The 21,385-nt window shown below is 37.2% G+C and overlaps 1 protein-coding gene across 1 annotated transcript in view; it reads left to right on the top strand.

The window, feature by feature from the left end:
• The window catches only part of LOC140238893 (pleckstrin homology domain-containing family G member 5-like), a 283,988-nt gene that overhangs the window by 11,920 nt on the left and 250,683 nt on the right, over window positions 1-21,385 (top strand). Inside the window, exon 2 of the mRNA XM_072318791.1 lies at window positions 12,060-12,065. Coding sequence (XP_072174892.1) covers window positions 12,060-12,065 — 6 coding nt within the window. The remainder of the gene's footprint in view (window positions 1-12,059; window positions 12,066-21,385) is intronic.

The following is a 21,385-nucleotide window of genomic DNA, read 5'->3' as shown; positions in this document are numbered from 1 at the left end:
CTCTGTATTTTTTTTTTTTTTTTTTTAACAGGAAGTCATACACTCTGGTTACATGGGTATGCTTGAATGACATGTTGGTGTATTCACGACAAAAGTCTTCTTTACCGTCCAAACTTGTGAAATGTTGCTGTGCATCATGCCACCAGAAGATAGGAAAGTGAGACTGGTTTTGCGTTTCAAAAGACAACATTTCATAGTCTTTCCTCCCAATACTGGGCCGATTCTCAGCGAGTGCGTAGGGGCAGCCCTCCATATACAGTATTTTGTTGATATAGCTCTTCAAGTAGTGGCGGATCCAAGGTGGAGCGAACCGAGCGTGTGCCCCCTTTTATTTTTTGTTAAAACAAAAAGAAAAAGAAAAAAATGGGGGAGGGGTGCATGCGTCCCCCTTTAATTTTGTAAAGGCGCCCCCTCTTTATGGAATTCCTGGATCTGCCCCTGTCAAGTACTATATGTACAGTGCGAGAGGAGTTCGGGGTTACTAAAACTCTTGTTTTTTGCTGTTTCGGAAGGTGTTGTGCATACAAAGAGAGTTGTGCCTGTGATATGAGCTAAATTACGAATAAAATTAAAAAGAAAATAGGACAAAGACAGAAGAAGGAAGTTATTACCTCATCATCGGAATTTTGAATGTGAGTGATGGTGAACGAGGTAAGTTTTGTCAGTCAGTAATGGTCATTCCTTCTTTGGCTGCTGAATGTATATAGTGCTTTTGTTGGTCCCACATGAGCCATTGCTTCAGACGTATACAAGACGTTATAACTCTGTCTGCCATTTTATGTGTACCGACATGCTTGAAGGGTGCAGCAAAATTAATGGCAAGTAGGTGTAAGTGGGGCAGCAAAGATGCAGCATCGATGTTGGTGAGGTTTTGAAATAACTTAGGGGTGTAAATTCTTTTTTTTTTATTTCCTGGGCATATTATACTGTATGACACATTTTTGTAGTGTTTCATAACTCTCACAAGTTTGATCAGAAAGTCATGATCGAGTGCATGGTTTTTGTTTGTACCTGTGTATCTTTCGTTTGGCCATGTTTGGTTGTGTTTGTCTTTTTCCTGTGTGAAAGCATGTCGATGATATGTGTAGTGTACCATTTCATGTTTACTTGAAGACTCTCCAAACAAGGGAAAATACAGAAAATTCTTATTATGAGTCTACAACATTGGCCAAAATCTGAAGCGAAAAATCCTTTTTGTGTGTCATCATGTTTATACAACATCCTTGTAAGCATCAAAGAACTACTGTAAAGCAACATACAAATTTATGGGCCATTCTCCCAAAAAGTGTGCAAAACTGTGATTTTCGTGTCGCCAGCATGTTCATACAGTTTAGAAATTGATATTTTGTTCCTCAGCAATCAATTTTTTTAGTTACTGTAAATTCATCTGGGAGGGTTAGACCTGTGAAATACATCAATAAAGCTATTGGGACATCCGGGATAATATTAGAAATACAATCCAAAGTGTGATGTAACCCTAAATACCCCATGTCGCCAGACAAGGAAGTGCTCATATAACAAGTTCTTATTCGTTAACATATCATTCAAATCAAATCTTTTGTACCTCATTCCATTGCCCCTCGAGTGCCTGAATGAAAAATAATATGATGTTTTGATATTTCTCTAAGAGATCATTTATATCATGTCGCCAAATCACGTTCAGATACGTTACCCTTTTTCAGACTCTTGAGAGAAGATCAAAGACATGCTGCATGACAATGTAATTTCATGTGTTAAACAAAGTCAACCTAACGCATACATGGAACCATGATTTACAGTATTCATTGAATCTCTTGTTACACAAAAAATATACTGATCCGAAGCCGCGGAAGCCTAATGTTACGATGAGCTGATATCAGATACGTTACCTAAACTTTGTTTCATTTAGAAAAAAGTATGCTGTAAATAAAAACAAAGCTCAGATACTTTTGAATACTTAAGGTAATGATTAATCACACAACAGAAATTGTTGGAGAAAATGAATATTTTGTAGATAATAGTGTGAGAACGGTAAGGGCACATCGGATATGTTACCATCAAACATGTCAGCTCCGTTACCAATAAAATGTATCGTGCAGCAAACTTACCCGCGGCAGATTTAACCGGTTGACAACATGCTCTATATGACTTGCAGAGAGGACATAAAAGTTCTAAGAGAAATTAAAATTTATTTGATGAAAATCGGTTTTGAAATGGCAGATAGATCCAAAATAAAGTAAAAGAAAGAGGTCCTAACAAAATGTGATGGCTCATCTACTTTTATTTGGACATCTTTCTTGTACTTTATTTTGGACATCTCAGTCATTTCAAAACCAATTTCATGAAATAAATACTTAATTCTTCTTAGAGTTGTATGCTCTTATTCGTATAAGTGGATTTCGATTAACATGGAAAAAGTTAATGCCAGAATACTCATTTAAACCAGAACTGTAGTATCCCTTTGAATTGTGGCATTTACAAATAGGGCCGTCTGATATACGTTACAAATTCATTTTATTTCTGCTTTGTTGTGTTTGTGTGTGTGTGTGTGTGTGTGTGTGTGTGTGTGTTTGTTTCACAGTAACATAGAAGGACTTTAAATTATTTGCTTCAGAATGGTCTCACTATTAATGTTTTCAGGTTAGCATGCCTGTACAGTGACGGGATGATCGCCCCGTCGCTGTACAAGCATGCTAACCTGGAAACATTAAAGTGCACATTACTTGAATATGAGACCATTCTGAAGCAAATAATTTTCACACAACAATAGATATATAATGTACTCTTAAATGAATCCCACAAGAATTGGAACAATCATCCCCAGCTGCATTCCCACTGATTCCCACTGATCAGTTAGTAGCCATCCCCTCTAAGGGCTGAAATGTGATACCCACCTTTTTTTTTTCCAACTTCACAGCAAACGCAATAACATGAACGGTCTACCTTCGTTCGTTATAAATTTGCATCTTATCTACATAAAATGGGCTTAGTATTATGGTTAAAGTCAAGAGCACTTCCTTCTTTGCAGGTTTATGTTCTGAAAATGACAATAGGATTTGACGTATAACATTTTGCATCAGGTTTTTAAATCACATGTTTGAGTGATGGGGTTTCATGTAAATCCGTAGTTTATTTAGTCAATGAACATAAATACTTTGTCAGATACGTTACCATCGTTTATTGGTTCTTGAGACCTAATCTATTACAGTCAGGAACAAAGGAAAATTGAATTCATGTGTATCATCATATGCATAAATCTGTTCCAATTTCATTCTTACCGTCTTCCGTGTTTCATAATAACAAAATTTCGGAACTATATCAGAAAAGAAGTATTGTGGATTTGTGCCTGCTTCTCTTTTATATTTTATGTACATCTCAAAGTTTTATTGAAGAGTTACATGTATCTAATCTTCTATCCATGATGAGAACATTCTTTATGTTTAGAAGTGCGGTGTTTTAACGAAAATAATCATATTGTGATGTTCTTATACGTACAACTTAAAATGAATATACATGTATTACAACTGTAGCATGATTGATGTTGGGTTTAAAATTGTATACTAACAGAACATCTGATGCATCAGATACGTTACCACACACCGTTCTTCTTTCAATCCGAAATGTATTTAATCTTGCAGAGATGTTACCTGGCATTTGCTATTTATGAGAAGTATAATACTTCTTCATAAAGATTCATACATAATCAATGAGATTATTGATTTTAATTCAAATGCAGGTAAAAAAGTTAGATTAGGGTAACATATTTTAAGCAGAAATATGTATATGTTCTTGATTTTTATTTAGCCTTCATTTTATAACTTACAATGATTTTTATTAGAGATTACAGTAGATCAAGGCTGACTCCAAAATGTGTTCATTACATGTATGTTTGTAGGTGTTTACACTTGTAGTTTTACATACGTAAGCATTGCCATTTTAAAGCAAGAAATAAGCAGACAGTTTTCTAAGATGCTACATTTACCTCTGGTAACGTATCTGATATGTGGTTTTAACATGCAAAAAAGGACTCTATGTTTAGAAATGTTTTTAGAAAAAATATGGGCTGTCAAAAATCACCCATTGATTGTTTTGTATTCCTAAGGGATTGAAGATTCTGAATCGATAAAAAAATGAATGAAATATCTGATGTTGAAATTTTGTCATTTGTACAACAGCAATTGCACACTTTTTCGGAGAATGGCCCTTATGTGTGACATGACATTTTTGTTAATTGGAGCAAACAGCCTTTTTCTCGGCATGAAATTTTCGCGAATTGCCACTGGCTTTCAGTGCATAGTGTAGACAAGAATTTTCACATGCATTTTGATTAAGGGAATCTTGGCTCTCGCAAATTTCACAAAATTAAAATGAGTTTGAACATTTCTGGTTTTACAATGCACACCATGACAGAATGAAGTGTTTCTTAGTGACGTGACACCATCGGGCTGCCCCCCCACGGAAAAACGCAGTAACTGACATTTTTATGGATGTTTACTTTTTTGCAAAAATGAATAGTTTACCCAATGCTCTCCAATGTTAACAGGTCAGTTTTGCACACAAAAAAAATGAAAGTGACCAAAAATGCAATTTTTCACTTTTGCAAAAAGCAGTAACTGCATCCAGTTGATTCAACTTTGCAAGTTTCCCCACGGAAGAAAGCAGTAACTAACAAAGCCCACGGAAGAAAGCAGTAACTAACAATTTAGTCTAATCATTCAGACTCTGTATAGTCCTTCCTGTAGATTTTTTTCCCTAATACCATTTATTTTTTCTACTAATTTTTTTTTAACAATGTAAACAGCAGTTTCTTCCATAATTTAGGGGAGTAGATATAAAAAAGAGTGTTTCACCAGTAACTTGACTCTGCCCGCAGGGAATCATATGACAAGTTGTAGAAAAAGCTTCTTTCTGGAGACTAGCAAACCTGGCAGACTCAGCGCGCTCAGAGTGTAGAATACGCGTGCAGCTAGCTTCATGCGCGTAAATTCTGCAGCATACTGCACAGTAACTAGCTAAACACTGCATCACATCACAGTCATCACTTGCACAGTATTGCAGGTCTGGTACAGTCTGAGTGATCTTGCCAGTGCTAACCATGCTGTCACACAGTTTCTGCGGTCCAGGCATGCCTGTAAATCTATCATGAATTGCAGAGGAAAAGTCATGGTAGCCATGGCTTTGGCCAGAACAAGAAAATCTAGGTGAGCTGAAAATATATTGAAGGGAGATGAGCACTAGTATTAATACACTAACGTTAGATGTAGGCCCTATAGGTCTACCGCGTACCAGATCTAACGTTACAGAGTAGATCTATTGTTAACTGTTTAGTGTTAGACAAAATGTCAGTAGGCCTAATCTAACGTAATAGATCTAACGTTGTTAGGTCTAGCACTAACATTGGGCATAGATCTGTAGTGTAATGTCAGAGTTCGACTAGGATCTAAGACGAAGAGACTTGATATTTTATTGTCTAGTCCAGGGTCATGTGTCAGGGGCCAGGCCGGGCACTCCAAAGTTCAATTACGGTACATAGGTGTCTACCTTACTTTTACACAGAATGCCATTCAATCTACAAGACCTAGTCTAGGTCTAGCGATAGGTCCTAGATCTTATAGATCTAGACTAACCAGAAAGAAGAACTTTATAACCTGGTGGTGGTAACAATTCTCATCCTATGGTCATGTGACATGTGCAGTTACTGCTTTTTTCCATGGGGAAAACAGCAGACTCCTGGCCGTCTGCAGTTACTGCTTTTTTCCGTGGGGAAACTACCCAGAATCAAGGGTGAGCCACCGCAGTAACTGCATTTTCCTAAATAACATTTAAAAAATAATGGAAACATATTTTTTTCCTAGGTATTGTTAGACAACTAGGTATGGTGCATAATCATACCACAAAATTATTTTTGAATGTTTCTGTGTTTTTAAAGAATCTGCAAAAAACACAAAATCGCATTTATCTCAGCTCAGCAGTTATGCAGTTACTGCTTTCTTCCGTGGGGGGGGCAGAGTTATCTAATAATATTTGACATATATACTGAAAGAAATATGAAGACATCATTTGACTGTTGCTTATATTCGATTGATTGTTTGTAATATTTCACCAGTCCCCTTGCAGATACCTCCCTCCCAGTTTTGTTTTTTTAAAAATTCCACAACATTTTGTACTTGTAGATGGCCAAAGTTTTCAGCGAAAACCTTGTTTTATGATTAATGCTGCTGCAATTTAAACAACATTTATAAATGAGCAATTCTTTGAAAGCACTATATTGCTTAATGATTAAAAGATGATTACAACAGTGTTGGCAAAAGATAGCCTCAATTACATTGTATACTTTGATGAAATAAAAGCGTCATTCCACTGTCGTGGACTGACTGCCGCTTTGTGACATTTTGACTTGGGTGGTGAGCCCTCTGTGCTTCTCGTACTCCCAATTTAATTGAAAACAGGAGATATGAGCTCCTGCCAAAATGTCAGGTCCTGTGTTGAAACAACAAGAGAAAAACAATCTCAGCAAGCAAGGGTTTACACTGTCATAACCTGGGATTTTTTCATTATAGTGGATTCTCTTGACAGTGAATTTCTTAATATCTTCACAAGCAGAAAGAAAAAAAGATGATGATATTAAAGGAGATATTTCAGAGAAGACCTCATATACTTTGTCTACTAAAGACATTCATTACAAAACATATCACGGCTCATCCAGTTCAATATCCTCAGACCTTTCCATTAGGATGGACCAAAGCAGATAGCAACAGATAACGGTATGTTTCTTCTGCCATCCCGTTTCTCAATCTTGGCCAGCGCCACACACAGTGTGGTTTCCATTTCCCCCCAGGGTTTTCCAGGGCTTTTCCGCTTGTTGTTTTATTGGTTGGTGTGTTTTGTTTCATGTTTCTAACCAATGCTGCTCAGCTAGGAAAACTAAACTGTAAAACATAATCTTTCCCTCACGTTTCTTGCTTCCTTGATTTCCAAGTGGATTATATAGACTTGAATGTTGCTGTAATGAGGTATAGCGATGACATATTAAGGAAATCTATTTACCCCCATGGCCCTTTGGCAAACATTAATAGGTAAACTGTCATCACAAAGTTTTCAGCAAGCCTTTCTTTCATTGTCAGTCTTGATATACTTTAAAGGACAAGTTCACCTTCATAAACATAAGGATTGAGAGAATGCAGCAATGTTAGTAGAACACATCAGTGAAAGTTTAGGGAAAATTGGACAATCGATGCAAAAGTTATAAATTTTTAAAAATTTTGTGTTGGAACCAATAGATGAGGAGACTACTAAGGCTCGTGATGTCATATGGTTGAGTACAACAGTATAAAGAAAATGAAAAGAAAATTCAACATACACTTGTATTTTCACTTTTTTCACATAATAAAAGAGCACTTGACTTGCCTCTTTCTAAAGGCAATGGGAATAATATTACCTATAACATATGTCAGTAACTGGTCAAGGGAATGTGTACTTTTTTCAAAAGATGAAATTTTGTGAAACTCTCTTTATATTTTCCTTACGTACATTGTTGTACGCATGTGACATCATATACTGCAGTACTGTTAGTCTTCTCATGCAGCGGTGACTGCACAAAAACTTCAAAAATTCATAACTTTTGAACGGATTGTCTGATTTTCCTCAAAATTTCAATGATGTGTTCTACTAATATTGCTACATTCTCTCAATCCTTATGTTAATGAAGGTGAACTTGTCCTTAAATGTAATATCACAATTCTGTGCCATATTAATGCAACGTTGTGAGAAATCGGTTTAATTTGCCAGAAAACAAGATCATTTGCATTCACAGTACGTAGTAACTGGCAATCTAGGTATCTCTTGATATCAATATTGATATTTAGTTTTCCATTGAAACAAAAGAGAATATTACACTTCATTTCACATTTTACTGACAATTTACATGTATGTATGAATTCATACATAGAAAAGGGATGGAATGTAGAGGAGCTGTATAGCTTCAGCATTAGTGTGATACAATTGTATGCTTGCAGCTTTCAGTAATGAAGAAAAACAATATTTGAGGCCGTTATCATCTACAAAGCATGAACTCGAATTTCAAAAGCAAAATACTTGCTGTAGGAGATAAATTAATAAAGAGAGAGAGAGATGGAGGAAAAAGTAGAAAATCAAACCAACAAGAGCAAGCATCCATTGTATTCATTACCAAGTGACATATGATCGGCATGATTGTATGATGCTCATGAGGAGGTGACAGGATACAAAAATCTCTTCTTCAGGTGCCACTTTCACCGGGGGCATGCTGCTGTTGAGGAAAGTACAAATCTTGCACTGCCCATTCCAACAGCTGTCTCGGCCAGAGCAGTGCACGACACTTGCCGCATCATCATCGCACCTATCAGCAGCAGCGTCGCCCCGGCGACGACGTCAGAGGCTCTCTTTTGGCTTGGAGAGCGAGCACATTGTGATACCCGTCATCGCGCATCCCACAGGCTACGGTCCGATGCCAAATGCCAAGTTGATCCTTTCCCCACTTCAACTGTCTCGGCCGCCTCTCAACAATTACACACTCGCCATCAAGCCCTCCCCCTTCCCACTGTCCACATCTCCATCTCGGTGGGCTGGAAGCATTTTCCTTCATCGCTTTTCTTCTCCGCGTTGGTGCAAAGTGATTTGGGAGTAATTTTTGGGCATATTTGTGCATTGCTTAGCAACGTCGCCTGAGCCGAGGTGTCTGTTGGAGGCAAGGACTGCTTGCCTCATTATCGCCTTGCCGCGACACTTGTTCATTGGATAATGAGAGGAGTATCGTTCCAGGAGCTCGTTTGTGGAATATTTCGTTTCGTGGGTTCGTTCTGATTCCGTATCAGTGCCAAGGGGAACACATACGTCTTCCGACTTACTGTTGATTGCCTTCCCTCACTATCTACAAAGGTGAGACATATTTCTTGTCATATATGCAGCGGTTTTCTTTTTTTCTAAACATTTTAGGAATAAATTGAGTGTACTACCTGTAAAGCTATGTACTTGGGGTCTTGTGCATCCATGTGAGTCTCAAGGTTTGACTTTTGAATCATGTTTGGCCTCCGGAAGGTTCTCAATTCATCTTCTGCTGTAATTTCGCTCATCCTCATGATTCAAGATTTAGCAGTGTCATAGAGAATCAACTCTCCTATACAATGTCTTGACTTAATAATCATCAGTGATGTTCAAAAAACACCTGTAGATATCTGTAAGTTACCATGGTATCACCATGAAAGATCTTTTGATTGCCATATGTACTGAAGTGCATAATTGTTAAAGGAAAAGAAAAATGAGCATCGTGTAATATCTTTATTCTTATTTTGATGAATCCATATATTTTTAACACTGTCCACCTACCCCCACCCCAATTCTCATTTTATGATGAATTTGAACAATCTTTCACTGTGCTTTGTTCACCAATGGAAACACACACTGGAGTGCTTTCTCCATAGCATGGTACTGGTATCTAAAAATTGTAGTTGAAAGTGAATGGAGATTTGATATACCTAATATCATGAGAACTAAACCCCTATCATGTGCCGCCACGACGGCCTTCATGTCGGGCTGTGCCACATTGCTTCATCTTAATGGGCTTGTGAACTTTGCAACTACAACTAATATACAGGTCGGGTTTCTATGGATTACTGAATGATGTACGGCATAGAAAGAGCTTGGCAAGTTTTAAAGGGATGGTATAGTTTTGGTTGAGATGGGGGATCAGGTTTTAACTTCTTATGAGTTGATTAGAAACCACTTAAAAGAAATGAAGAGTTTGTTTGCAAAAACCGATAAGTCCATATTTGTCAAATGGAGATATTTGCGATTAAAGGTCAAGAAAAATAAAGAGAATAATAAGAAAATTTCTGCTTCTTTTGACCATAACTTCAAAAATGTACCTTCATATGTAGTGACCAATATATCATTTAAAAGGTATTATTTTGTACTTTATAACAAAGACCGTACTTCAAAATCTTCAAATATGGACTTATCGGTTTTTGCAAACAAACTCTTCAAATATTAAAGAGCATGAAATTATAAGAGGAATTAAACATTTTGATTTGATGAAAATCAGTTTTTAAATGGCTAAGATATCCAAAAAACAAAGAGATCCTAAAAAAAAAAAAATGTGTGTCCCACTTGTAATTAGAAGCATTGTGTTTTACCTTGGTTTTTTTTTTTTTTTTTGGATATTTCAGCCATTTCAAAATGGAATTTCATCAAATAACCTCTTAATGCTCTTAATATTTCATATATTAAGTGGTTTCTAATTATCTCACAAAAAAGTTAAAACCTAAATCCCCATCTCTACCAAAACTACACCATCTATTCAAAGGCTTGCTGCTTGGACACATACAGTACAACTGTAAAGGGTTCAAGCATTCTAAATTTGCCCCAACTTTGGAGCAATCTGTCAGTTAAGGAAACCCTCCAGTATGAATTCACCTTATCTTGGATGGCAATCATCACCAGTCATGGCTATTATCTTGTCATCAGCATTTGATACACCCCAGTAAGCACGGGATTACCACATATTGTTCCCTTGGAAGGAAGATACTGTGCTGGGTATCTTCCAGGGATTATCATTGTCTCCGCATAATTGGATACCACTTGGGGGGATGTTGCGATCTCCCTAGAATGACAAGATCCTCCAGAATACTCCGGAAGATCTCCGACGTATCGATGCTTTCAATTATGCTCCAATAATTCGTCTCGTGAGGCATGATGGACGTGCGTGTCTGAGGGCATGTTACTGTACTGAGCATACTTGGGGGGTTGGAAGATAATATTTCTGTCGGAAGTGAGTGGTGGCGCTGGTTATGCCGGATAATGAAGCAGAGGGGATCGTTGATTCGCCGCCTCTCGCGGAGCCACCTGATTGATTTCCAAGATTGGCAGCCCCTGCTTCCCGGTAAGGTTGTCAATGAGAATGACTCTTTCTGTTTTTGCATTTTTTGTCAAAGATTAAGTCTTGAGTCTTGTGCATCGGTGCGGCTAGACATTAACCAGGTTCTTGTCATAGATTAGACATCTTTCACAAACTTTTATGTTTGATTTTTTTTTTAACACCTATTAAGTGCCGTAGCACTCCAATGCAAAACTTGCCAAGCCTTGTCACCGGCGTTTGGTATTCCATACACGCAAACAAGACCTACTGTTCTTGCACAAGTCGTAAAGTGAGAATGAGAAGGGCGTTAAGTTGCCACTAAAGCCATAGTGTTTGAGGCAACTTAACGCCCTTCTTATTCTCAGCCTAAGGAGTTATGTAGATGAGCAAGCTCACCAGGTGGAGCTATATAGGCCAATAGGAAGGCCATAGTGATGTAATATGGATTAGGGAGACTAGGTAATCTCTATCAATACTGACAATTACAATTGGCTTCCAGACATCTGCAGTAATTGGTGAAAAAAAGCATTCCAGTGTGCATGTCGATTGATGAACAATGCACAGTATAAGGGTTAAAACATTACCTCCACAAAATTATTCAAGAGTGGACTTTTTGACAAGATTTTTTTTTAAATATTATTCCTGGGCTGATTTCAGTGATCCTTACTTGCTTATGAGTTTGAAGATGATGAGAAAACTTATTTCACTGTATGAAATTACATTTCAGTATGTCTGAAAAATATTCATTTGCTGTGTACTGTTACAGAGGAGTGTGAAATTCACAATAATTTTTGCACTTTAAAATATTCAACATTGACAGCGTTCAGTCAGGTTTTTGCCACCCAGTTGTGATGAAAAATTCAACAGAATTCACTCGTTCATAATTGGTGACTCAGCCTAGAGATGATAGCTTGCATTTCTACTGTTTTCTTATCCGCTGTAGATAGCAAGATATGTTCTCATGGGAATACTCACATTTAGTGTCCTCATCTCCAACACTTGCCTGAAAGTTTTCACAGTCAAAACATTCCGTTCTTGTTGCAGGAATACTGCCGAATTTCTCACTGATATTTCAGTGTTTATATGATATTTCTTCAAGTAATTGGTATAATATGAGATAAACTTCAATGTTAAGATGCCCTTTGTGACAAATGACAAATATATTGCTTTTTGAAAATAACAAGAGTAGAGAACTGTATAAAACAATATTACAGTCAATACTTAAAGGGAAATTGTATGAATGTAAAATTGTAGCATTATAGCATTCTTGTTTTAATTTGTATCATACTAATTTTTCCCTCCTTTTAAAAATGCACAAAACCTCTAGTATTATTAACAACACATGTGCTCTTCAAAGCAGAACAAGTTGAGGAAAAGCTGTTAGTATTTGTGTGGTATATAATTATAAATGCCTGTTACAGATGAAATCAAAGCCTGAAAATTTGTCAGAAGGCTCAAGATAAAAGGCAAAAAAAAAAACCCCAAAAAAGCAAAAAAAAAAAAAAAAACCAAAACAACCAAACAAAAAATAACTTAATGTTCTATAGAAGGTTAAAGCCACATGATAAAAATGCACACAGATTATAGCTACTGATTTGATGCAGAAATTGCTATGGCATTGCAAATCTTTTACATATGTATGGAGAGAGTTTTGAAAGGGAGACTGCTCCAAGACAAATAAAAAATAAACAAGTAACTTCCCCAAGGCAAATAAGAAATAAACAAGCAATTTCAAGATAAATAATGAAAAATGAAAAGAAGAAGAAGAAGAAAAATAGAAATGGTCTTGAAGATAGGCCGTGAAGGTACGCTCCTCTGAGTGTGTTTTATAGCCTAGCTACTCCTCCCCCATACATACGCATTAGGTTGTGACATTAGATATATCATGTTGCCCACAATGCTTTTAGTGAGCATTAAGCCGTTTTAATGAGGTGTTAGGGAACATTTTGTTTATGGTGAAGTTTGTCAATATTGACAAACAATTTGTAGTTGTAGCCAGAAAGGGTGATTTAAAAGGGAGTCGGGCTGCTCCCATATAATTTGTGCATTCCTCTTGATGGTGTGTGTTTGCATACACTGTGTGTGTACTGTGTACATGTATGTGTTTACGCATCTGTTTTTACATGCTTGGATATTGTCTTAAAAAATTGTATTCTGCAAAGATAAACATGTGCAGACATTTTTAATTTTTACAAATTCATATGACTGATTTGGCTAATATTCATGAAAATCTCTCATTAAAACCAATAATGAATTGTTTTTCCCCTAAGTTCAAAGTTTCTTTTATCAATTTTTTTCAAATACTAATATAACAATTTTGAAATAACAAAAAGATTTTACTTGTCCCTAGAAATTTGTTATTATAACAATGTATTTACCCCAATGTCTAACATACAAACCAGGAGGTTTTATATACTTGGAGTCCAATATATTTGCTCAAGAGAGGATGATACTGTCCAAACATGGACATATGACTCATAGCTCAACTCAACATTATACAAAAACTGCACTCCAAGTCCTTGCAATAATGTCTACAGCTTGTATGTATGTTTAGGGGAGGATCTGGACTCAATAGCAGTAATTGAACTTGATAATATTTCAAGAGTTTGATTGCAAAATGAGCTAACTCCATTCTTGTTAATTTGAGATGTTTGCATTTGAAGCTGATAAGGTAAGAAAATATGGGATAATTTTAGGCATAACTCCCAGAATATTCTTTGCTGTGTAACATGTGAGGTATAACTGGAAAGGTTATACTTTGCTGTATCTGATGATGAACTTTATACTTTAAAATGTTTGGAAATGGTGCTTAACCGGTTTTGTGATGAAACTCTTCATTTGGCCTATTCATAAGCACTTTGCCTGTTGTGATACTGATGAGCTTGCCCAGCTGTGATATTTATGCCTTCATTTTATCACCATTTGCAATGTGCCATTAAGTGGCACAGATAGTGATGTAACTCGTCTACAATTTACAACCATGTCTCACAATCGCTTGAGACATTCCCTTTAAATGATGTCATCCATCTTCAGCTATTATTGAGCTATACTAAAGTTGAGTGGCATTTTTATCAGAAGTTCTTGGACCATGTGGCGATAATCAACCTTAAATGCACCTCCTGGGTAATTATTGAAGTCAGTGCTTTAGTATGTGTCAGCTCTCTCACTAGCGCAAATTTTATTTTGAGATATAAGGGATGATTAGCAGACCATGTCAATAGTTTACTCCAGCAAATAGAACTAAAAAGGGCAATTAAAGAAATGTACCGGTACAAAGGTACCTGATGTGCTTTGGATTTGTCCAGACAATAGAATTACTCTAACGTACAATACTACCGGACAAGGTAAAGACAGACTGTGACTGTACATACAAGAATATTGCATTTGAGACAAAGAATAAACATGGTACTCTGATAGAGGCGAGTTAAAGTTAATGTGATTATGGCATTCTTGTGGGCCAAGAATAACAAGAGAGTTGATGACATGGCACGCCCCGCTCCCAAGTGCAGTGGGTTAAGATATAATCCAGACCTACATTAGTTGCAGTGAAAGTATGCTGCTAGATCTGTAAATCAGTGAATAGAGGTTAACATTCAAAAAGCATATCAGGACAAATACCCGCTGAGGACAATTACCCCCCCCCCCCCCCTTACTGGTAAGTGATAGGGTTAGAGTAAAAATTAAGGGATGAGATTTGGGTTAGGGTTAGAATTTGGGTAAGAGTTAGGATTAGGTTCAGGATAAGGATTAGGGTTAGGTCCGGGGAAGGTCTGATGGAATTGTCCAGGGGGTTAATTGTTCTGAAACCTTTAAGTTATGGGCCTAGGACTCTTGCTACAAGATTGAAGACAACATTATTATACGTGACCGTGCACCTCAAAACGAACATAAAGTCGCACACACTGATTTTGTGTGAGGACTGAAAATAAGTGAAATGGGTCAACCTAGCCGAACTTGACTTTTTCATATTTTCTGAAAGAGCGGGTCTTCTTTTACATTATGCTAAAATTTGGTATCATAAAACGGGCAGGAAAGTGTGTTTTTTTAGCAGTTTATCTCGAACATTTTTGATAGAGTAGTGTGATTAGGTGTGTCTTTAGAATCCCTTTTTCATTTCTGAAAAACCTTGCCACACTCTTCACTTTCAACTCTAATAACTTTTGAAAGGATAGTGCTACTGCTTTGAAAGTTGGCATTAATTATGGACAGATTGTGTTAATGAGGCATGCTTAATTTCAGTTTAATCTAATAATCCCTTCATTCTTGTTACTCTGGTGGTTAACTTCCTGTTTTTTGTCCCATTCATCGCACAGCCAGCACGGTTTGGTAAAGATTAAGCGCTTGAATAGACACTGTACTTCAGAGCCTCTTTTCTCAGTTCACACTTTTCCTGAGTATGTGCTTTCTTTCCAATATTTAGATAGGTTAGGAGAGTCCATTTGATTTGAGTTATACATCATTTTAAAGCTTAAAGTCTGCTCTTTTAGAATATGGTCTTAACAAAAAATTCATGTCTGGCAACTTTTTGTTTGTTTTGAGGTGCAGGGTCACATACAGTGTGTTTGTTTCTTGTCCTTATTTTGTTCAGCTGAGGGAGTTCCCAATCTGTGAATTCATTCTCCTTATTTTTTTTTTTTTCTGTTTTTTTTTTTTTTTTTTTTTTTTCTGGACTCATCTTAAGCAGCTGCCCCAGAATCCTGGATAACAGAGACATCACGGTCAGATATCCAAGCAAACAAATCCCCAATACATATTACCTGGCCAAACTGTGTGCATAAACTCCCAGTGCACGCAGCATGGCATAAACATTTTCCCAAAATTCTGACTTCGTGACTTTAGGTAGTCTTCGATTTTAGACTCATTTCAAGGAAGTATAGTCCCAATTAAGCATGCTTTATGGAACTTCTACAAAGTATCACTGTGATGAATTAGTTGGTTGCAGACAGTTATGTAAAGCACGTTTGAAATCTTACAGGCCTATTGCAGACCCGCTGCCTTATTAGCAGTGAGAATGGGAAAATATCCCTGATTCTTTTTCTGGTTTGTTTGAAAGCTTTCTTTGGTATTACATCTTCCATTTATTTCATAAATATGTTCTTATTCAGGTAGCATTTAAAGTTTGATAGTGCTGTAAATGCCATACTTTTAACACATTGTAACTGTTTGTGCAAGCTGCCAAAGAGCTGTTTTGAAGCATTTGATAGAGTGCAGCCATGCAATGTGCTCTTATGTACAAATATTTGCTATATAACAGTATATTCACCACTTGTTTTATCAATTTTTTTTTAATGATTCATGAAATAGTTTCACATAATTATTTTTTTTTCAATTTTAGATTATAGGCTGCTGCAAGCTTTTATACATTTGTCCATTTTGTGCAATCGCAGATAGAAAACTAGACCCTTCACACGCACACACACACACACATACAAACTTGTGCATTATGTTCATTAGAGGTACAATTTAAAACATCTGTAAGATATGATGTTTATTCCTTTATCATTTATCATACCTTTGTAATCTTTTGTCAAATAATATATGTTTTGGGCTAAAGATGTCAAATATTCCCCCCCCCCATTCAATAAAAATAATGGGGAGATTTCAAATGTGCACCTACAGTAAACAATCCATTGAATAGTCTTGTTGTTTTAGAAAATTTGTGTACATGTACTCAAAGAAGGGCTGACATTAAAAAACAAGCACACTTTAACACTGCTGAAAGAACACAGCCACTACCTCTGAATTGAGGCTAGATAGTGCTAATGTGTGTAACCACAGAGCCGATGTTTATGTACTCTGAGCATGTTCAGTCTCTTCAGTGTAAACAATTGTAGCAAATCCAAGTTGGGACCACAAAGTGAGAAATATAAAAGGGTAAAATTTTGAAGGACAGTACATGTATGTGCAAATGTTTTAAAGTTGCTCTTGCTACCTTTTTTTAGCTCTTATGAAAACTTGTTTTTCATTCCTTATGTGATTGACTATTTTTGAAGGTCTTTGTCCAACTAAGCAACTAGGCATTTACTATGTTCTGCACTTGATTTCACTATGTTGATATGAAAATGCAGGCATTGCAAAATTCATTATTGCTTAGGCAAATTGAGGAATTATTGAATGTGGACACACATGTTTTTGTAGTTACGGGTCTTCTTTGCAGGACTTGAGTTGCATTATGTGCCCACTCGATCGAATGTCTTATCGATGGCTGTAGGTGTGCTCTGAATATAAATCACATGAAACTCCTCTTCGCTGAGTCCTTGATACAAACAATTCTGTGGTTTCTACTCCTTGGAAGAGAAGCCCCGAATTATTAACCCCATGAGATGAATGCAATGAAGTAGTAATGTCAAGTTTGAAACTATACTAGAGCTTAAATATAATTTTCCATACTGGAGATTATGCTCTTCTCATAGAAAATGCACATGAACTCATCAGGATTCTGCAATGAAAGGGTTAAGATTTTGTTTAAAAAATGCAAGGCTCACATTAGTGTGTTCATACCGGTACAAAAGCTTCCTTGATGTTTTGGTACATTTTTGTAACTCCTACATCTCATACTATTCATCATAGTTATATTTTGCAATATGCAGATATTTACCTCCCATTGTTTTTGAAGATTACAACATGATTGCCTACGTGTCAGAAAAAAAAAAGTTTTGTGATACTGTCATCGGCCATTATTTAGAATTGCACCTGGTATGTTTCATAAGATACCACATTGTAAATCAAAGAATATGTTTATATTGCATCAAAAGATAGAGAAATAAAATGAAATTAAATATAACAAATAGTGAATCCTTTAACAGTCATAGGGTACTTTCGTCATCATATTACGCCTTTGAGGAAAGGTTATATTAGGTATACATTGTTGAACTGCTGCGTGCTGTTCGCTCAACTTCTTCATCTCTCTTGAGCAGATTAGAGACAGATGTGCGTGTAAAACGATACAGACCTCATAGAAAAGAGTGGGGCATGTCTTTTTTAAGAGTGTCTGGCTAACAAAAGAAGTTACTTAGTCGCCAGCTGAGGATTCTTTAGCAGGCAAGCTCTTGCTGCCCATGGCAGAAGGAAACATGAATCCATGTTCTTCTCGCATTTCTCGAAGTCTTTTAAAATTTTGTTTGGAATGGGGGGGGGGGGGGGGGGCTCTTTTTATTGTGCGTGTTGCATTTTAAATCCTGGATTTGATTTGAATCCCCGACCAACGCCCAGCTCTCAGCAGCTCGCATAACTGTCTGTCTTGTGTGCACACCGGAGCCGACGTGCACTCAAGGCTTAGGAGTAGTTCAACATCTACTGCTGATGTTTAGTGAGGGCTGTCTAATCGAACGGGACGTGGTGCTTCGCCTGCTAGTTTACTCATTTTGTATCGGGGTGAAGAATGTATACTTGGCCGTGCCTGGCAATCCCCAAACAGCGCTCAGAGTGCGCTTTAGTACACATGTACTGTGTACAGCTTGCCCTTGTGTGAGTCGCTTTCCTGTAAACGCAGCTGCCCGGAGATCTTATAACAAACTGAAGCTCTGAATAAGTGTCTAAAAAGAAAAGATGATGATAACATCAAGAATAGTAATGGATTCAGAAACATGTTGCTCATAATTTGATTTATTTTTATGGAAAGAATGTGTCATGTTAAATTCTTGTGAGAAAGGATCTAAATAGAAGAAAAAAATTGTTTCTGTGCTTCTTTTTCTTTTGTATGATATTAACCCGTTTAAGACTAGTCCCAAGTATTTATACTCGGGCAGATATTAATTGGAAATGCATGTTACAGCAAAATCAGCATGTCCTCAGCAGGTTAAAGGGATTGTATAGTTTTGGTTGAGATACCAATATTGCACCATCCCTTTAAGGTAGTCATATTATTCCTGAGGCATTGTATTATCATGTAGGTTTTTTTTTTTCTTCTAATTATTATTTTTTTTTCCTAATTAAGAGTACTGTCATTGACATATTGATAATCACCTGGTATCAAAATCTGAATAATAAGCCATCCTGGGTGAAGATTCAGGCAGTGTGTGTGTGTGTGTGTGTGTGTGTGTGTTTTTATATATTCACTGTAACTTAGAATATTCATAATTGAGAAGTATTTGAAGCCTTTTTAATGCTGCATGAATTAAGTAAGAGGAGGAGCTGGTCATTATTAAAGCCTAGCTGTAAAACTTCAGTACAGAATTCCCCTATTTCCCCTGTGTATCTGCTTTCTGTGTGCTCTCCTGTGCTACAATATACCACCTGGAATGACAGGAAGTTGATATTGATTTTTTTTTTCTCTCCACTTCAGAAGGTTGTAAATTAAAGGGTAAGCTCAGTGCAGTTGAAAGTTAATTTGAAGAGAAGGATGAGTGAAATAGTTTTAGCACAACAATGAAAATTTGATCAAAATCAGACAAAAGGCCTACATAAGTGAAAGTTATGACATTTTCAAGTTTAGTTAAATTTTCATGAAACAGTTCTTGAATACTGTAAAAGTGGAAATTTTCGCGGTGTTGAAATTTTTGCGTATTTCGCGCAAACCAGAAGCTAGCGCGAAAATAGAAGCACGGTAATATTTTTGCGTGCCATATGTTCCAGTACGTGATGTCTTGATTCTACGGAATTAAAAACATGCGAAAGTCTTCTTACACGGCCAAGCGCGAAAAAATTAGTCGCGCGAAAATATCCACTTTTACAGTAGGTCAATATGAATATGCAAATTGTGACATGATGATGTCATCCCCTGTATGAAATTGTGAAATTTCTAGTTTCTCATTCAAATGCAATTACTTCCCAGTCTCATATCGTGATACATTTCACTGATCATTATTCTGAAGTTATTTTACCAGGAATAACATTGTATATTACACTTTTATGCAGACTAACTCGTCAATTGAGAATGAGAAGGGCACTAAGTTGTCTCAAACACTATGGGTGTAGTGGCAACTAAACGCCCTTCTCTCATTCTCACCCGACGAACTTGTAACCAGACTGGAATTCATCTTTAAACTATCCTGTGAAATATATTTGTGCAACAAATCACATCAGATATCTACTTCACTGTCAATAACTAGAGAAGATGGTTGACCTACAATTTGAACATGTCTAACTCTGCAGATACACATTGTAAGTGGGGTTATGGGTCAAACTTTGCAGTTGATGTATATCCAGTATAATGCTTCTACCAGAGATGGTGTCATTATGAAAAAGGATAAATCTAATTGAGGAATGCTCCATGGGGGGCAGTTTATTGGGGTTAGATCGATATGAGGGGGATGGTGGTGATGTCTTATCACCCATTTACCGGCAGTTGATTGTGGGGGGCAGGAAGTAAAATGATCTTTCTTTGAGATCAAGAGGTTCGTGATAAGTTTACTCGTTTGGAATCTCTTGAAGGGATGTCAGATATGATTGGAATGGCCTTTATCTCCCGCTTGAATGTCACTTCGGAAGCCACAAGGTCACTCTCGATAGCTCGGCCTCTGGTATGGGTGTTAGCTTTAGGATCATCTTTAACCTTTTGATTTAAACATGAGTAGCAAATGTGGGGGGGGGGGGTGGGGGAGGGGATGTCATATAGTCTGAATTATTTGACAGATGGATGGTGAGAGTGGTTGTGGATGTGCCCACGATTTCACTAAGTGCTGCTACTTTGCACAAATGATAATGAAACCAATATGTGACAAGCTTTTTTAAATGTAACAGTTAATCTTGAGCTTCACATTTAAAACTATAGCCTCATGCACTGCTGTGTGTGTGTGTGTTTGTGCAAGTAAATGTGTGGCGCTCCGTCGGAATGAGTCAAAAGTCGCAAAAAATGAAATCGTAGTTATGCCTATATGTGAATTCTACAGACTCTAAGCTTTACACTGATATGTAATACAACTCATTTCGACATCCCTATAGATCATAAAAACGAATATTAACTACACTTATGATGTCAGTCCATTTTCTAAATAACGGAGAAAATCGCTCTCAAAGTTCAGGTTATGTTCAAGCTCACAACCTGTTTCTTTCACGGGACGAAACAATACAACAGTCCTGCTTAGCGACGGCGTTTACGCTCCATCGCACGCACAACCGTATAAGGCGATAGCTTGGGTGTGTAAGATAATTAACCAATCGCAGGACAGGTCTATCATTAACGATTCTGACCAATACGGTAGTCCGAATGTAAACTTCGGGGCGTTTGTGTCCGTGCCGCTGCCGCCGCATGAATGAGTCGGTACGCGTTGTGTGTCGGCTGCAGTGTAGTTTGCCCCAAGTTTTTAACTCACAAACAATAGGAAACAGTAGAAAGAAAAAGGCAGGCAATGCGTATTACGAAAAGCATCTATAGCGAGAGCGTTGATCGCTTCCATTCTCCTCCCATGTTGTTGTCAGTGGAAACTATACAGGATGCGTTTAGCAAGTACCAATACCTAAATCGAACCTGAGAACCTGTTGTAGGCGGGCACGCAATGCGTCTTACGAGAAGCGTCTTTTAGCGAGGGCGTTGATCGCTTCCATTCTCCTCCCATGTAGTTGTTGTCAATGGAA

This window comes from Diadema setosum, chromosome 15, assembly GCF_964275005.1.
Source record: "Diadema setosum chromosome 15, eeDiaSeto1, whole genome shotgun sequence".
NCBI classification, from domain to species: Eukaryota; Metazoa; Echinodermata; class Echinoidea; order Diadematoida; family Diadematidae; genus Diadema; species Diadema setosum.
This window is presented reverse-complemented; position numbering and strand designations above follow the sequence as displayed.